Raw genomic sequence first — 18,031 nt, forward strand, 5'->3', positions numbered from 1 at the left:
TGCGCACGCGCTGGCCTCCTTTGTCCCGTAGGGTAGTCGGAGGGCGGAGTTCGGGCTCCTGGCTGGCCTTTCTTCCCGCTATTTTTCGCGCCTCCCTTCCCTCAGGGCTTCTATTTCGACCGTGACGATGTGGCTCTGGAAGGTGTGGGCCACTTCTTCCGCGAGTTGGCTGAGGAGAAGCGCGAGGGCGCCGAGCGTCTCTTGAAGATGCAAAACCAGCGCGGCGGCCGCGCCCTCTTCCAGGACGTCCAGGTAAATAGTGTGCGGGCAGCGGACTACATGTCCCGGGGGGCCGTGCGCGCGCCAAGCGCCTTGACTGCAGCGCTGTAGGCCCCGCGTGGGCTTCTGGACGATTGTGTTCCCTCCTGTGCGGCGCAAAATGGAGGCGCGCGCACTTCCCCGAAGACGTGGCTGACCACACCGCAACCCTGGGATGGGTAGTTGGAGGAGCCTGGGTGCGTCTATGTAGCTAGTCCTGAGCCCTCTGTTCTCTGTCCAGAAGCCGTCCCAAGATGAGTGGGGGAAAACCCTGGACGCCATGGAGGCTGCCCTGGTTCTGGAGAAGAGCCTGAACCAGGCCCTTTTGGATCTGCATGCCCTGGGTTCTGCCCGCGGAGACCCCCATGTAAGTAGTCCCTTCATCCACATTGAATCGGGCAGATTTCCCTTTGAGTCTCGTTTCCCCATCTGTCATACTGTGGATGGATAAGTGGCAATGTTTTCTCGTCTTCGTCACTCAGCTCTGTGACTTCCTGGAGAACCACTTCCTAGATGAGGAGGTGAAACTCATCAAGAAGATGGGCGACCACCTGACCAACCTCCGCAGGCTGGCCGGCCCCCAGGCTGGGCTGGGCGAGTACCTCTTCGAGAGGCTCACTCTCAAGCACGACTAGGAGCCTCTGCAGGAGACCAGCAGCCTTTGAGGGGGCCCCTCTAACAAGCCCCTGGTGCCAGAGCTTGTGCCTCAGCCTCTCCCTGCAGCCACGAGGCAGCTTTTTAACCACTCTGGAGCCCTCTCCCAAGCCCGGGACCAAATGAAACAATAAAGCTTTTTGCAGCAGCTGGTGGTTTTGGGTGTGTTTGTGTTGTGGTTGTGTGTATGGTGTGGGAAATGAGGTATGTTTTCACAAGGCTTATAATAAGCTGGACTGCCCTGGCCAGGAGACAGGTGTTGGCCCCCACTCCCACCTTTGCTGTTCTCTAAGCCCTAATCTTACCTGGGGGAGTATGTTGGGGGGGTGGAGTAGCAAGTTCTCTGCTTTGCCAGGCTGTTAACTGCCCCTTCTACAGACTCCAAGGAGAGTCTATTAAGCCCTAGGCTGGGTAGCTGGAAGCAGGCACAGTTAGAAATAAACTGTAACCAGAAACAAGCACCAGGAGCACATGATAACGCAAGAGGTGCTGAGCTAGGAGTTTGGGCCCAGCACAAACAGGATGTGAAACCTGGGGACTTAAGTTCTCTGAGTGGGAACTGAAGGCTTAGCAGGCAGCTGCTGGGTCCAAGCTACAAAACTGTGAACTCTGACCCCCTGCCCCTTCTCTGGTTTTGGTAGAAGAATCTAAGAGGAAGTGGCTTCCAGGCACTTGTTCTTTCAGATACTCAGCACCTGCTGTAGTCCCCACACTTTGGTGGCCACTCATGATCCTGGCAGGGGAGGGGGCTTGTGTGTGTCCATCACCAATACAGTTAACGGGAAGGGTGGTCACACATGCAAATCCAGTTTCTACTCCCCCTGAAACGTGATTGGTTCAGAGATGCACTCTAGTGAAGACTCGAACTGAAAAAACAGATTTTTTCCTGGAAAACAGCCATTCGGGGGACAGTAGGGCTAAAGTCCAGAGGCCAGCGTCCTTGAAACATGTTCTAAGCTAGCACTGTCCAACAGAACTTTTTGCAATGATGAAAATACTCTGGGGGCGCCTGTGTGTCTGTTAGTTAAGCGTCTGCCCACGGCTCAGGTCATGATCCCAATCCCAGAGTCCTCGGGTGGAGCCCTCGGCTGGCTCCCTGCTGGGCAGGGAGTCTGCTTCTCCCTCTGCCCCTCCCCCACTCATGCCCTCCCTCTCAAAATCTTTAAAAAATAAATAACATATTCTGTATTTGTGCCATTCAGTCGTGTAGCTATGAGCCTTATGTAGCCACAGTGGCTATTGGGCAGTTGCACGTGGCTACTGCCACTGAGGAATCTGGTTCATTTAAATCTAAATAGCCACAGGGGGCTTGCGGCTATCTGAGGGTCTTTTTTTTTTTTTTTTTTTATGGTGACACAGCCCCTTTCTGCCAAAGAGCTTGAGCCAAACTTGCAAGTCCCGACTAAACAAAGCTGCCTTCCCTTTAAATAAAACTAGAATCTAGAACAAGTCTCTCCAAGACAGCAGAATGAGACAAGGTATCAGGGACACAGGGGTGAGGGTGGGGGAGGGGTAGAATAGAAGCGGGGAAAGAGGTAGAGAAGCCACGAGGAGGGAGGGGCCAGGAACGAGGCCCAGCAAGCCCTCCCAGCGGACCAAACCTGAGATTCTTAAATATACTTGTATTTTTTTTCATCTCTGGACACACATCAATCACACCCCCTTCTGCCCTCCCCCTCCCAAAGGCAAACCGAGTGCATCAGACACAGCACAGCACACATGAAGGGCCCCTCCCTTTCACCAAAGCTGGGGGCAGGGCACAGCTTAAGGATGGAAGAGCCTCGAGGTAAATATGAAGAAGGTTCTAGAACCTACTGGGTTCAGTTCTAGACCAGGGGAAAGGGACCAGGAAGCAGCACAGTGGTAAGGTTCTAGATTCAGCAGCTGGGACCTAGAACCCAGTGGTTTCATGGCGGGCCTAGAGCTTGTGGCTTGTGGCAGGGGAAGACAGCCAGTTCTGTCCTCAGCAGGGGGATTCCCTGGAGTGAACAGGAATCTCAAAATGAGGAGGGGAGCTCAGACTCCGGGAAGGAGGAGGAGGGTCTGGTTTCAAAAGGCCAGAAAGGCATCTAGACCAAGACTGCATGTTCTCCAATAGGAATGAGAAGCCAAGTGGTTCTGTACCACCACCACCCCGTTGGCCAAAGTACGGAGAAAGAAGAGTGCAGGGGTGGAGGGGCCCTCCAGGCAGAGCCAGGCACCCCAGGAAGGGCCAGATCAGAGTAAACAGGGGAGTGCCCTGGTCTGGAGCCCCAGTTCTGGAGTTGAAATGGAGGACCTTCTGCATTCAGTAAAGTCCCTGAAAGTGCCCCAGCTTTGGACTTGATTGTCCCATTAGCAGGGAAACCACATGGTTTCCAGAGCTTGCTGGCCCTTGGGCCAAGCCTGAGCATGGCATGTTCTGTGGGCTATAAAATTAGCAAGCCACAAAGGGCTCTAGGAGCCCCTGCCTGGAAGGCACCAGACCAGGTTTCCTAAAACCTCTGGCCCCACGGCAGGGTAATGGCAGGTTCCTGGACCCTGGAGCCCAGACAAGGCCGGAAGGACTCCAGGGCACACAGATTATGCATTCTGGAACCCAGGAAAGGCACGGCGTTGTGTATTCTGGAGTGTTGGGGATTCCAAGAGTGGAGCTAGAGGGGCTGGAGTGTATGGCGGAGGGAGCGGGGCTGTGGACCCCCAGGAAGGTTTGGGATCTGGAGTCGGGTTTAGGAACAGCGCCGTTCTGCATCCACCCTCTGGACAAGGGCGGCAGGACAGGCCGGGAGTGTGGGGCACAGGACTCAGTTGCGCTCCTCGCCCAGGGAGCTGGCAGGGCTGAGGGGCTCACTGGGAGTGCTGAGCGAGCTGGAGGGCGCCGTGTCCACCGAGCTGCGCTTGCTTCCGCCGGTGGAAGAGGCGCTGGAGGCGCGGCGCGGCCATTCGGGGGCGCGGATGTTGCGCCGGTCCTTGGCGGCCTCCTCGTCCTCGTCGTAGCGCTCCCCGTCTACATCCGGCGGCCCGTCCCGGGGCTCCTCCTCGTCCTCACTCTGGTGTGGGCTTGAGTGTCGCGACAGCGAGGGCGATGGTGGCACCGAGGCCGGCCGTGGGTAGCGGTAGCCCTGAGTCTGAGTTAGGCGGGTGTGGACACAAACCTCAAAGTGAGCAGAGGCCCCTACGGTTCCCCCCCACTCCCCCAGACCTTCCCACTTCAGGAGGAACGTGCCCCCACGACAGCCCTCTAGCTCCAAGCCCATCAGAGAGATCGGGGTCCACTCACCGCGTCAGCCTCGTGGGGCTCATAGGTGAAGTGTTCTGGAAAGGCCTTGGCCAGCGCCATGTGGCGCGCAGACATATAGTACTTGGGGAAAAGAAAGGGAGGGGGCGTTAGGGGATGGGAGCCAGACCCCGCCCCCGGAAGAGGTAGAAGGGGGCGGACCCTAGCCACACCCTTTATGCAGATGAGCACACGCAGGCACCTTCCCGATGGCCCGTATGCCCATTATCCATCTTTCCGTCTCCACTCCTTAAGTAGGTAAGCAGAGCTGTGAACGGACCATCTCTGAGCCACAGCTCATTAACACGGCCAGAATTCGTAAGTCGGTTACCTCCTCGGCCACACACTCACGCAAGGAAGGTAACTGCCACCAGTGTGGTCTACCCGCAAAAACTGGTTGATTTCTTAAAGGGACAGCAACTGTTAGAGGCGGAAGGAGCCTGACTGCCTCCCGCCCAGCCTTGGAGGCTGAGGAATGAGAGACCCAGCGGCCAGTTCAGCAGCAAAGGACGCGGAAGGCGGTTATACCCGGCCTAGGTATTTCCAGTCCAGAAGGTCTGAGAGGCGCTCGGTGCGGTTTCGCTGGATGATGCGCTGCCGCCGGCTCTGCTGGCAGAAGCTGTAGAGGAAGGAGGTGAGCTGCGAGCAGGAATCATCCAGACTACGGAACCGCCGGTCCAGAATGTAGATGCCTGTGGGAGCCAGGACGGGGGCTCAGAAATCAGACTAAGGAAACTTTCATTCTTCCGGGGACTCTCTGGCGCCAGGACCCGTCCTCCCCCGGGGACCCAGGAGCCCACGCCTTCCTCCCCCAGGATCCAAGAGTCTTGGCTCTCAGTCTGGGCACCGACCGTAAGCTGAGGGGTCTGCAATGTGTTCCTCCATGAAGCAGCCGAAGCCGGAGAGGTTGGTGGAGATACTGGGGATACCCATAACCGTGCACTCAGCTGCGGGAAGGCGTGAGAAGCAAGTGTCCGCTTAGCTTTCTCCTTTCCAGCCTCTTAAATCGCAATAAAAGCCCCAACAGCGCCCTCTACTGACACCTTGAGCAAACCACTGAGCCCACAAAACCAGGCGGTGCATTAGACTATCATAGTGTGTTTCTCATAGGGGAAGGTAGGAGGCTCAGAATAGGGAATTCACTTGTCCCAAGGCTTCAGGACGAGGAAGAGTCTAGAGTTAGGCGATAGGATGCTGAATTATTAAGTACGGACTCTGTGCCAGTATCTACCATTTTACTTAATCCTCACAACCTGTAAGATACTTTCTTGTGCCAAATATAGTGTGCTGCTTAATCATAGCTTCAGTCTATTTATTTAAAAGATGTATTTATTTACTTGAGAGAGAGCGCGCGAGCACGCGCGCAGGGGGGAGGGGCAGTGGGAGAGGGAGAAAGAGTCCCACACAGACTCTGCACTTGGTGCTAGCCTAACTCGGGGCTCGATCTCATAACCCTGAGATCAGGGCCTAAGCTGAAACCAAAAGCCGGTCACTTAACCAACTCAGCTATCCAGGCCCCCGAGCTTCAGTCTATCTTGACAAGAGGTAAGAGAAGGGCTCTCATTACTGCCTCGTTTAATACTCTAAACAAGCCTGAGAAGTGCTTCAAGCAGTTTATTATAATTCAAATGTAAGTGTTTCTAAAAACCCACATAACCTGGAAAGGCAGGCTCCAGATATAGCAGGGCTTATGGGAAAAATAGGGTTGGGGCCAAGCACACAAAACCCCCGCATCACTGTAACCACGACAGAAATAAAACTGGCCAAATCATCATCCTAATTATCGTGCAAGCACGCTTTAAGAGATTTGTTAATTACTCATAAATTAAGAAAGACTACAGCAAATGTGATATTTCCTCAGCCTGAAAAACATGAAGGTAGCTTGACTGAAAAGTGCGTGAGGCAGGGTTGAGTTTGGGGCCACAGCAGAATGTCCCTAAATGAGGGAGAATTGCAAATAAGGTCTAACTTGGAGCCAACCCCTTCCTAAAAGAGGAAGATGGAGCCAATGGGCCCTGAGAACATCTCAGGGAGCCTTGGCCACATTCCAGTCGTGTGAGTGAACTATGCATTCAACTGTTGTTATGTGGGGGGGGGGGGGGGGCAAACAGCAGCCAGTTGGGGGAAATCACATGTGACCCCTAATTACGCATCACATGAGCTATTGTGTCACAAAAACATATTCTGTAGCAAAAGAGACTGTTGAAAGAGAGCTTGGGGCGCAGAATGGGGCAAGTGCCGTCATCGATCATGCCTGATCGGACCAGAAGCCCACCACCATGCTGCACTCACCTGGCGTGTAGCCCCAAGGCTCATAGTAGGAGGGGAAGACCCCAAGATGGCAGCCACGGACAAATTCCTCATAATCCACGGGGAGCAGGGGGCTCGTGGAGGAGAGGAACTCTGGGTGGAAAATCACCTACCAGTGAAAAAAGAAGAGCTCAGCCCAAGCACCTTATTTAGCTACTCCCTGGGATCCCGGAGTGGCCCAGAGAGGGTGAAAGACTTGTCTAAAGTCACACAAGTCAGTGGGAGGACAAAGATTTGAATCCAAGTCTGTCTGCTTAAAGTGCTAAGGTCCTTTCTAAACACAGCAATCCTTTGATAAACTATGGGAAAGGGGGGATGTGAGGCTCAGGCTCCCCCTACCCCTACCCCACCCCACCATGCTTAACCCACCCTGACCGTTGCCCTCACCTTGACCCTGTCAGCACCACTATTGAAGAGTCCAATTCGGCGGATGGTGGTCAGGATAGGGTCCGAGGAGTCGTCCAGCATGTTGTGGGTGCACACAGGGGGGAAGGACTGCCGCTATACAGGTCACAAGTGGGATGGGGGTCAGAGAAGGGACAGGGGGCTCCCTAGTGCCCTATGAGCCATGCTGACCCTGGCGAGACCACAGTTCCCACCAGGCTGTGGGAACCACAAGCCCAAGAGATTAGCAGTTGTAGATTTCTACTTGGCTCTCTCTGTAAAGGTCCGCTTTTCCCTTTGACCACCCTGAGCCGGAAAGAACTATAATTCCCAGCTGTCTTTGAGGCAAAGCCTCACGGACTATGAGAGTCGCAGCTATTCTGTTCTATACTCTTGGCTCTGTCATCAAAGAAACCCGAAAGGCACTAAAACCCTAAATCAATGGGGCAGAGACTTTACCCAATATGGTAGCAAGCTTCGGGGGCTGCTGGAAACTGCAGGGTTTTTGTTTTGGTTTTGTTGGTTTGCTTTTAGAGAGAAAGAAAGGGTGGGGTGGGAGGCAGAGGGAGAGGGAGAGAGAGAGAGAGAGAGTCTCAAGCAGGCTCCACACCCAGCACGGAGCCCGATGCAGGACTTGATCTCACAACCCTGAGATCATGACCTGAGCCGAAATCAAGAGTTGGATGCTCAACTGACTGAGCCATCCAGGTGCCCTTAGTTGTCGTTTTCTTATGAAAATCCTGGCTTGCTTTCTATCTAAGTTCCCTTTACTCTCCTTCCTGTAATTCCCTCCACCTCTGCTCCCAACTGAGGCCCAAAGAAACCACAATTCCCAAGAGTCACTGGAAGAGGCCAGAGCAAGGAACTCCCATGGGGTGCTGGACAGATAGTTATTGGTACCTCTTCCATCTCATGAAAAGTTCTACTCACCTTCAGAGGGCCTCCAGGGGCTGCAAGAAACTACAACTCCCAGCAGCCCCATAGCAGATACATCCTCAGGGAGACCAACTGCCTTAGGGACTATTGGAAATTGTAATTTGGCCAAAAGTACAACAGGCCGTATTTGTGCAGCTTGGCTTATCTAGGTTTCCATTCCCCAGGAAATGGTTCACCAACCCTGATCAGTGGTACCAAAGATTCTTGACTGCAGAAAAGAAAAGAACTCTACCTCCCATAAGCCTCTGGGGCTAGCAAAGACTCAGTGAAGCAGGGGCTGGTGGGAGTTGTAGTTCTCATTCTGTTGCTGCCACACCTTTACGGTTTCCCATCCGCCTAATTGCATTAACCTCAGGAATCTGAAGAAGCTACAACTCCCAGGAATGTTTGGGGACTAAGACACAGCCAGTAGTATAAGAAAAGCAGTGGCTGCTGAGAGTTTTCAGTGTTCTTCTGGTCATGGTAAGTGTTTTAGCGGATTTTCTGTCTCTAATGAGTATGTAGCTAGTTTGCCAGCAAGACCCAGGGACAGCAGGGACTTGTAGTTCTCCTTTTGTGGCTGGGTTGGCTTGCTAAAGTTCCCTTTCACCTTTTGTCCTTTGACCCCAGAGACTCAAAGAAATTACAACTTGAAAAGAAGGGGAAAGGAAAGGGGAAAGGGAAGGGGAAGGTGGGGAAAGGAAAGGGGAAAGGAAGGAAGGAAGGAAGGAAGGAAGGAAGGAAGGAAGGAAGGAAGGAAGGAAGGAAGGAAAGAAAGAAAGAAAGAAAGAAAGAAAGAAAGAAAGAAAGAAAGAAAGAAAGAAAGAAAGAAAGAAAGAAAAATAAATTTCAACTCCAAGTGGCCCCTGTAGCAGAATAAACCAGGGCTGCCCTCAGGAAACTGAAGGTCTACCAGTCAGCTCAGACCTTCGGTGGACTTGAGAACTGATTCCCTGGGAAGGGCTGCCAGGACAGAGATCTTCCGGCCATCTCTGGGGTCAGAGCCGACAGGGCAAGCTGCCTCTGGGGCTGCTGGGCGTTGCCAGCCCTCGACTGAGGGGTCCCAACCATACCTGCGTGGCAAAGATGGCTCTCTTCATCATGGTGAAGTCCTCCTTGTCCAGCATCTTATTCATGTCCGGGAGGCTCCCCCTGCAAGGTGAGCAGGGTATGCAGCTGGGAATCAGGGGTGATGAGAGCAGTTAGGGCCCAGGAGGATGCAGGGCTGGGGGTGGGACACTCACACCAGCAAGGATTCGTAAAGCTTCCTTCCAAACTTCTCTTTCACAGTGTTGGCCGTATCCCTAGAACGAGCAGAGCCACAGTATCATATACACACACCAGGTGCCGTAAGTTGTTAGGTTTCTGGGGCAGCTGGAAAACCGAGGTCTGAGCAGAGGACCTGGGGATTCTGAGCTGGAGGAGGGGGAGCTGGGAAACAGGCCCTGGAAGGCTCGACTCCCTTGTGCCTTGCATCAGCTGTGTGGCCAGGGACAGGTGGCCTTCCCTCTCTGACTTCAGTGACTCATCTGTTAGACGGGGATAAAAATAGAACCAACATCATAGGTCTGCAGTGAAAACTTGAAGTCATGACAAAAAGTATACAGTGCCTGGGCACGGTGAGCCTTCCAGAAATGTCAGCTATTTTTAGGACTTGCACTTGTCCTGGCAATGGCAATGCTAAGCCCCATTTTATAAAAAGGGAAAATTCTGTTCTGAGAGAGGAAACTTGAGGTGCATGGGGGAAGACAGCAATTAGTGACACCCCAGTCTCATTGACATTCCTCGGCTCATTATCCTCTCATAGCTCAGGCCTCATCTTCTACCCCATCTCCCTACAGCACTCTGCTCCAGCCCCACTGGTCTTCTTGTGGTTTCTCAAACACATCACAGGGCCTTTGCACTTGCCGTTCCTCTGCCTGAAATGCTATCCGCCAGATACACGCAGGGCTCCCTCCCTCATTTCCTGTTGGTCTCTACCCAATGGCACTTTCTCGGTGTGACCTGTCCTGACAACTCATGTCCTGTCTCTCATATTCCAGTCCTGCTTTATTTTCTTGCCAGAGCACTTCCCCCCTCCCTTTTTTTTTTTACCTCCCACCCTCACTTTTCTTTTCGAAAGATTTTATTTTTAAGTAATCTCTACACCCGATATGGGGCTTGAACTCACAACCCCAAGATCAATGTCACATGCTCTACCCAGTGAGCCAGCCAGGTGCCCCAGAGCACTTTCTATAGAACTTTCTAGAATGTGAGCTCCACGTGACGAGGGCAGGGATTTTTATCTTTCTCATTTTATCTTTCTCATCCAGGCTGTGTCCCCAGGGCCTGGAACAGTGCCTGGGACATGGTAGGTGCTCAGTGAGTATCTGACAGCTGATGAATGGGTTTTGCATTTGAGGAAACTGAGGCTTGGAGAGGCAGAATTATTCGCCTAAAGTCACAAAACCAGCAAGGGGCAGTGGCACAAGGGGGACCTTGCCAGAGCCCTGGTTGTGCAGTCACACTCGTCCTGCCTGCAGCTCCTTACTGCCCCTGAACTGGAGGCTTCGCAAGCAAGTGGCTTCCCTAGGAAGTGGTGGGGTGAGTTGCTTGTGTTCCAGAGAACAAAACTGAGCCCCCCAAAGCACAAAGCTGGAGTGGGAATGGCAGGGCTCCTGGGCCCAGGGCTGCTACCAGAGCTGCTTGCGCACGGCCTGGCCCTTGAGGGTTTCCACGTTGAAATTGTTGGTCCGAGCCGGCATGATGAAGAAGGCAACGACCGTCTGCTCACTGCCGTTCACCTGGGCAGAGGAAAAGGTGTGAGGTGGGGGAGGAGGTCAGGATCACCTGGGAGAAGGCTGAGGTCACCTACCCTTTTCCACCCATCAAGACCACTATGGCCCTGCCATGCCCCTTCCTGTCAGGGAGGATTGAAGTTACCATCCCCACGGGGACCCTGGTCTGCCTTCTGGGTCTTGACACTTCCCCTTCACACATGGGTTTTCCTACTCCCACCCCCCCACCCAGTTGTGTCCTGATTTCCTCGTCCTCTTTTTGTGTCCTCACAGAGAGCCCAGGCCTTACTCTGAGCAGATAGTTGAGCCGGGCCAAGGCCTCTAGGAAGACGTCGGCCCCCTTGTTAGAGAACTCGTAGCGGCCGGCGATAAAGAAATACAAGGTCTTGTCCAAGTTGAAGTCCAGGTGTCTAAAAAAGCCACAAGGCAGGGTGAAGGCAACGGTGGGGAGCCGGTAGCCCTGGCCTGCGAACTACAGACCGCAGCAGCTACAGGGGCCAGGAACAGCTCAGCCAGAGAAGAGGCATCATGGGGGCTCCTGGGAATTGTGGTTCCTCTCTCCTTAGATGGGGATCGATCCCTCAATACTCAGCCATTGTTCTGGGGCTCAGGAACTCAAGAGGCCAAGTGGCCAGCTGTCCCGTCTCTTACACTCGGGACTTGGGTTCCCAACCCCCTCCTCTCTCAAGACCCAGGTATGTGGTCCACGTACCCATAAAAGTGGCCCCGCACAAACTCCTGGATTCGAGCCTTGCTTTGAGCATGGAGGTTCTGGAACTCATGCATGGCGGAGAACTTTTTCACATTCAGCCCATTGGGGGTCACGATATCTGGGGTTGGGGGAGAAGGTCCATGTTTCAGATCTTCATTTATTCATTCTGATCAGTGTGGCTGAATGAATAAACAAAGGAAAGACTCCTTTCCTTGAACAATTTATTTGCTTCAGGAGCTCCTCTGGGAGCTCCCTTGGTGACCCCGCTGCCCTGACACTTGGATGCCTTCTTGCCCAAAGTTACTTGAATGCGTTCACAAGCACAACTACAAATCCCAGCAGCCCCTGCCAATGACTAACCCCACAGGGAAATGACCCACCTTGCGGCCTCTGGGAGTGGTTATTTTGTTGCCCCTATTCCACCCTGCCCTGGGAACGGTTTAAACATCCCCATCCTGCTTCTCCCAGAATATACCCTCAACCTTCAAGCCTTTCTTAGGGTTCCAACCATTTTCTATCCTCGTTGAAATTAAAGCATGTCAATGAAAAATTATAACCTCTACCCCCTCCTGGGGCAAAATTCCAGGAGGGTAAGGAGCTGACTAGCCAAAGGCCTTCTGGGAATTGTAGTTCTCACAATACACCCATAGAGAACGGGTACCATAACCTGGGAGGAATAACTGGTTCCAACACTGTTCTCAAAATCAAAACCCAGTGAAACTCCATTCCCTTTCAGAAGACCGATATCTACATTTGCCAATAAAATAACTTTACCATTTTGAAATTAACGTCAAAGAAATGACACCTCCCGTGGGTCTCTAGGGCATATAGCCAGGCAGCTTCATATTCAGATCACCAATTTAGGGTCTTCTGGGAGGTGTAGTTCTTCGCTCTCTACAGTTAAAAAAAAACTGGTGCAGGCCTTAGCACAGACCACCTCATTCACGTCTAGGGACCCCAGCCTACTCCCTACCTGGTTTCCTCTTGAGTAGGTGCTGAGCCTCGATGGCGGTAATCTGGGACACAGTAGTAAAGACGTGAGCGCAGTGGGCCGCTGCCCGCTCCATGCAGTAGCGGTGATAGATTTGCCTCTCCCCTGCTTCCTTGTCCACATTGAACTGGGTGGGAAGGGAGGGCAGTCAGGGTGGAAGAACTGGGGAGAAGACTAGAGGTCCAGACTCCGGGGCCCTGGCGGCGGTTGGGGCTGGAGGCTGAACTCCTCCTGGATCTGAGGGAGGAGGGGGCTGAGGCCTTGAACTCCTGGGTCATGGGAGAAAAGGAAGCTTGATCCCCCTGGGCTGTCCTGAAACACTTGGAGCCCCCCCGTGCCACATTCCCGGCTCACATTCTCCAGGTTGTTGTAGAAATCCACAGCACCCGCACACAGATATCGTCCCAGGAGCGTGGCGTGGGTGGTGAAGATTGTAGCCACAGGCAGCCGCCGGGCCCGGCACAGGCAGAGTCCGATGCCCGCCAACCACTCGTGGAAGTGTGCAACCACATGTGGCTTCTCCTCATTCTGGGCCAGGAACTATGGGGCAACAGGAACAGGGCCACTGTGTCTCCATATGTGTTGTGTAGGCAATCAACAATCCCCCAAGGTGGAGAAGAAAGCAAGGGAGAGCTATCACGACTCCTGCACAGAGCGAATGGTCGCCCACGGCAGTCCCCCCAGAATAAGGAAGGAACGATAAATCCTTGAGACGGCTAGACCAGCTAACCCCATCCCCAGAGGCTGATAGGAGCTGGGTTTTTTTTTTTAAGCAACCTTTTAAGCCCCAAAAAGGCTGAACTGGAAAGTGTCCCCAGGTCCTGGATGCAATTCCTGGAGACTCTAACTCAATCAAGAGTAAAACTGTACCCAATACTGGCTAAAGGACTACAACTCCCAGAATGCCATAGGAGTAGCCAGTTCTAGACTGTTTTCCTGGGGCATGAGAAATGAAGTTTCTTGAGCCTTTTAAAAGCTAAAAGGGGGGTCAGAACCAGGATTCCTCATTCTCATATAGACTGGAGATCCCCAAACATCCAGAGCCCCATCTGAGAGCTAAGTCCAGCCACTATCAGACTAGAGAACTACAACTCCCAGAATTCCCTGGTACAAACCCTCCAGCCAGGCCAGCCCCCCCAAAAGCTAATGGCTCAAAAGTCCTATACTTGGAAAGTTAGAGTGAATGAAGCTAGGGTTGGAAGTTTGAGTCTCTGAGGAACAAGAGTGTGGGCCCCTGGATGTCCATTTTCCCAAAATTCAGAGCTAATGCTTGGAAAAGGACCTACAACTCCCAGAATGCCCTGGGAGAAGCCAGCCAGCCCCAGGTCCCCACTCAGACACCCCCTGGCCAGGGGCTGATGGCCATTGTAGCTTGGGGGGGGGGGGGGTTGGAAGGAGTGACACGGGGACGGACAATGGGGCCTACCTCACCCAGGAACCAGGTCGTGAGGAAGCCAAAAAGGACGGCGTCGTTGGCCTCACGGTCGTACCAGGGCACCCCGATGTTGCAGGTGTCCCAGAGCTCCCCCTTCCAGCGCTCCAGGGCCCAGGCTGAGGCCCCCACGTCCAGGAGCACCACCAGGGGGCTCCCCTCGATCAGCCAGCGACCAAAGTACACCTGGGGGGGGTCACAGGAAGGCTCAGGGCTGTGGCCACATGTCTCTGGGCTCAGCATCTGTGGCTCTCCTGTCTGCAGGCAGCTACCTGGACTTACCACCTCAGTTCTTCCACCGTTTCTGTATCTGCTGCTCATTTCTCACCCGCTGCCTTATTTCTCTATGTGTGCTGTTAGTTATTCCCACCACGATCTTTTTCCATCTGTTACATTTACTCTCTCCCTTGCTTATAACCACCACCCCGCTCCTCCCCACTGCCTCCTTTCTCTGCCTACACCCACTCATTTTACATGTCCTTCCTCTGTGCCTCCGCTGCCTTGTTTTCCACACCCTTATAATGTCTCCAACCTGCTGCCTTGTTTCCCTGTTTGCTGCCACTTCTCTCGCCAACCCTCACGTTGCTTTCTCCCGTGATCTTTTCCTTCTGCCGCAAATTCCTTCCACTGGATGCTTCTTTTACTGTTCTCCCTGCCCTATTTCGTCCACCCGCTGCCTGGCGTCTGACCCTTTCACCATAAGTTTGTCACCTGCTGCCTCCTTGATTTGCAGCCACCCTTTCTAACACCGGCTGCCCTCTTTCCTCCCCCAGGGGCTGCCTTTCTCTACCCACTGCCCTGTCTCTAAACCTCGCTGTCACATTTCCTTCTGCCTCTGCCACGTTCCTCCGCTCGGCGACTGCTTTCTTCCCGAGATGAAGGCCTAGCTTCTGGGCCTGCTGCCACGGCCCTGTGCAGGCAGAAAGCAGTCATTTGCCTCTCTGGACCTGGCTTTTCCCAGCCCGGGGAGTCCGACTCTGATGCCCTGCCCCTCCCCCTCCCAGCTGTTGTCTGCCCTTTCACTGGGTGGGGGGGGGCTATTCTTAGGCCCCCAGCACGTGGGGAGCAGCTGCCACGGGGGAGGGCTGGGCTGTCCTAGGGTTTCTTAGGGACACGGCCTGGCCTGACTGGACTCCAGACCCCACCCCAAGCCAGAGGCTGTGAATGAATGCAGGAACCACTGTACTTCTTCCCTCCCCAACCCCAACCTTTCTGTACTTGAGGCCTGCTATGTCATGGTCTTCTCTGCAGGCGACAGCCATCTCTCTGGTCCTCATCTGGGACCCTGGGATGAGAGCTCCCCTCCGATCTTTAATTCCTGGCTCTATCCCTCTGAATCTCTGCCCTCCCTCTCCCCACCCCAGGTCTGCTTGCCTAGCTCTCTTTTCTTCATTAGTACTCCATCTTCCTATCCCTTCTAGGTCTTTCTCCCTGCAACGTCAGGCCGTTTTTCTTCTTCTCTCTCCCTATTGCTCTAGCCCCTGGGGCTGTCACCACCTTTTGGGACAATCAATCTCTCTCTATCCGTCTCTCTCCCTTGGTGCACTTCTCCCCCTCATTGCAAGCTTGGCTGTTTATAGTAATAATAATGATGATGGTGACAGCCATGATCACGGTAGTTCATACACAGTGCTAACTGAAGCCAGGAATTGGGCTTGAAGACTTTATTAACTATTGCATCCTCCCCAAAACTGTACAAAGTAGATGCTATTAGCATGTTTATTAGCCAAGATCACAGAGGCAGAGAGTGGAGAAGGTGACTTTTGAGTTTCAGGCTCTGGAACCCCTACTCTGGCACTCCTGCCTCACCCCAAGGCCACCTGCCCTGGGTTCTATCTGGCTGGCTGTCTTTCTATCTAGCTCTTTTTCTCTCTGTGGGTCTGATGATCTCGGCCTCTAAGGAACCATCTCTCGGTCTATCTTGTACCTGCTGTCTGTCCATTCACCAATGTCTTATAGCTTGGGGTTCACCCACCCATTTCACGGGGTCCTGCATCTGTCTGTCTGTTAATCTTACCTCCTCTCTGTCTGTCTGAGAAAGTACTGGGTCATCCCGTGTTTCTGTCCATGCCTCTCTCTCCCCTGGGGGCTATCCCCCCCTTCCCTGCCATCCCTTCTCCATCTGTTGCTCCCGCCCTAACTCTGGGCACCCACCTCCCTGCCCTCAGCCCGGCCATGTCCTACCTTGCAGCCCTTGCTGTTCATGGAGTCCAGCGTCTTCTTCAGGGCCGGCGTTGGGGGCTCGAGCAGTTCCACCTGGGTCCTCACGCCCTGCTCCGTGTAAGGTCCCACCAGGTAGTAGTTGTCGCCCCACTCATCCCCTGTCACCTTTGCCTTCGTCTGCAGGACCGTGTAGATGCCTCCCACTGTGGGCCCAAGTGTGTGAGGGCAGGCCCCAGCCAAGGTCCACAGCTTTGGGACCTGGGGTGGGGGTGGGGGGCATGGGGGGTGCTGGGGCCCTGGACTTCTGGCTTAGAGGGAGGAGGGGACTGGAAACCCATACTTCTGAGTCAGAGGGAGGATGCAATAGGAGTTCGAGGGCAGTACTCCTGGGTCTAAGGGAGAACAGGGCTCAGGCTAAACTTCTGAGTCAGACAGGAAAGGGCCAGGGACCTGGGCTCCTGGGTCTGAGGGAATTAGGGGCTGGGGTCCCAAGGATGACAGACACTGACAAGGATTAGCAGGACCCAGGTTCCCGAGTTCCCAGCTTACAGGAACTGGGTTTAAATTCTCCGTCAGGCTCTAGGTCACAGTAGGGGAGAATCTCTCTTCATGGCCCTATTCAGATTCCCACAGTTGCCTAAGAGAAGGCTGAATTGTCATTCTGTGCCCCCCAGGGGCTCTGCTGACCTGTCCCCCAGTCTTCTCTCTCCAACTGAGGACACACATGCAGGGCCCTGCTCCTCCCATGACTCCACTCCAGCCCCAGGAGTCTGGGCTCTCAGCCTCCTTACCTACTGAAGCCTGGGCCCTTGTGATACATGGCTCCCAGTTTGATGGCTGCCTGCCATGGTGTAAGACCCGGTCCCATTCCCCTCCCAAGACTCAGCAAAGCAAAATCCTAGCTCCCTCCAGCTGCAGCTGGTTTCCCAAACCCAGAACTTTAGGCCCTTCAGAGCCTGGGACACAGAAATCTAGGCCCCCAGCCACTCCCATGCTTGGGCCCAGCCCCTGACCAACTTAGGACTTCCCAGCCTTTCCTCATTCCAGTACGCACGTGTCTGAGGCCACAGGATCTTAGAAACATATAACTCACACCCTCAGCTCCCTTCAGAGCCTAAGCATTCAGACCCCAACTCTCTCTCCCCCTAAGATCTAAGAATTAGAGTCTGCAGCCCCTCCCATCTTTACTCTCAAGTGGCCAGCCCCCAAATTCTGCCACGGCGACTCATGCATCCTGTCTCCCAGTTGGCTCTCTCCCAAATCCGGAGTTATATCCCCAGACTCTTCCCCTAGGGCGGCGGGTCTGAAACCCAACCACTTCCCAGGTTTGCACTAGGAAGTGCCACTCCGCCCCCCGCCCCCCGCCCGGCCCCATCTCCTTCCCTGTTCAGCACCCAGGTCTCTGGTCTCCCGGAATCCTCCCTCCAGGACCTAGGAATCTTTCATTTTAGTCCCCTCTTCCCTAGGACCCAGCAACTGGACTTCCAGCCTCTTTCATTTTAACAGTGAGGCGGCTCATCCTCACCCCGCCAGGGTCCAGGAGACATACCCCGACCCCTCCCCAAGGACACAGGAGTCATAGGCTCCTTGCCCAGAACCCAAGAGTCATGCCATGTAGTCCTGTCCCCCTATTACTCAAGAGTTCCGGCCCCCATCCCCGACTGCCCTCCTCGTCCGCGACAGCCTGGCGTGCTCACCCTTGTTGGCCACCTCCCAGGCCACCTCGAAGAGCACTGTGTTCTCCAGGTCGAATTCATCCTCCCAATCCTCCAGTCCTGGCAGGGAGGACATGGACAAAGTGCGACTTAGAGGCATGGCCAACGCGTGAAGGGGGCTCCAGGGGCCACAAGTGGGGGCTCCAAAGGTGTCTGGGGAATGCAAAGGGCAGGGCGCGGGGCCAGGTAGGTAGCTGGTGCCCAACGGGAAGCTTGCAACGCCCTCGGCTTCCTATTGCACGACCGCACCCCCGCCCGGGAGCGCTGGGCCTTAGGTAGGAGGCGGCCGAAGCGTCACTGAACCCACTGGGGCCCCTGCAGTGAAATCTTGCGGCCGCCAGGAGGCGGGGCCCGCCCCCCGGCCAGAGCCATTGGCCGGTGCCCGGGGGAGGGGACTGCCGCGTCTCCTCATTGGTGAACAAGGTAGGGTTTGCCCTGCCCCGCCACCTTAGCGACCAATGAGA

General features: G+C 54.4%; 2 protein-coding genes across 4 annotated transcripts in view; one reads left to right on the plus strand and one right to left on the minus strand.

The window, feature by feature from the left end:
- The window catches only part of FTL (ferritin light chain), a 1,426-nt gene extending 366 nt beyond the window's left edge, over positions 1 to 1,060 (plus strand). Inside the window, exons 2-4 of the mRNA XM_045772080.2 lie at positions 106 to 252; positions 500 to 625; positions 741 to 1,060. Coding sequence (XP_045628036.1) covers positions 106 to 252; positions 500 to 625; positions 741 to 893 — 426 coding nt within the window. The 3' untranslated portion in view covers positions 894 to 1,060. The remainder of the gene's footprint in view (positions 1 to 105; positions 253 to 499; positions 626 to 740) is intronic.
- Positions 989 to 17,874, minus strand: GYS1 (glycogen synthase 1). Of its 3 annotated transcripts, none has more exons than XM_045772074.2 (16): positions 17,550 to 17,874; positions 15,874 to 16,055; positions 13,684 to 13,875; positions 12,612 to 12,797; positions 12,240 to 12,384; positions 11,267 to 11,384; positions 10,844 to 10,964; positions 10,454 to 10,560; positions 9,022 to 9,081; positions 8,851 to 8,929; positions 6,866 to 6,979; positions 6,461 to 6,587; positions 5,020 to 5,115; positions 4,697 to 4,860; positions 4,172 to 4,252; positions 989 to 4,019 (listed from the first exon to the last, which is right to left on the minus strand). In XM_045772074.2, the coding sequence occupies exons 1-16, from the start codon at positions 17,665 to 17,667 to the stop codon at positions 3,696 to 3,698; spliced, it is 2,214 nt and encodes a 737-aa protein (XP_045628030.1). In that variant the 5' UTR covers positions 17,668 to 17,874; the 3' UTR covers positions 989 to 3,695. The 3 variants fall into 3 exon arrangements, with proteins under 3 accessions (XP_045628030.1, XP_087727092.1, XP_087727091.1); XM_087870966.1 differs by lacking the exon at positions 17,550 to 17,874 and adding an exon at positions 16,644 to 16,786; XM_087870965.1 differs by lacking the exons at positions 15,874 to 16,055; positions 17,550 to 17,874 and adding an exon at positions 13,972 to 14,642.
- Positions 17,875 to 18,031: the final 157 nt, after the last annotated feature.

This window comes from Ursus americanus, chromosome 21 (genome assembly GCF_024610735.1).
Source record: "Ursus americanus isolate L20-20 chromosome 21, mUrsAme1.1.p, whole genome shotgun sequence".
Lineage (NCBI taxonomy): Eukaryota > Metazoa > Chordata > Mammalia > Carnivora > Ursidae > Ursus > Ursus americanus.

What these genes read in the sequence shown, in the direction of transcription:
- GYS1 (XM_045772074.2), bottom strand. Translation starts at nt 17,667, where the DNA reads ATGCCTCTAAGTCGCACTTTGTCCATGTCCTCCCTGCCAGGACTGGAG. An exon ending in TGCAGACCCCTCAGCTTACG is followed by an intron (nt 4,861 to 5,019) that starts GTCGGTGCCCAG and finishes TGGCTCCCACAG; the next exon opens with GCATCTACATTCTGGACCGG. An exon ending in ACTGGAAATACCTAGGCCGG is followed by an intron (nt 4,253 to 4,696) that starts GTATAACCGCCT and finishes CTTTTCCCCAAG; the next exon opens with TACTATATGTCTGCGCGCCA.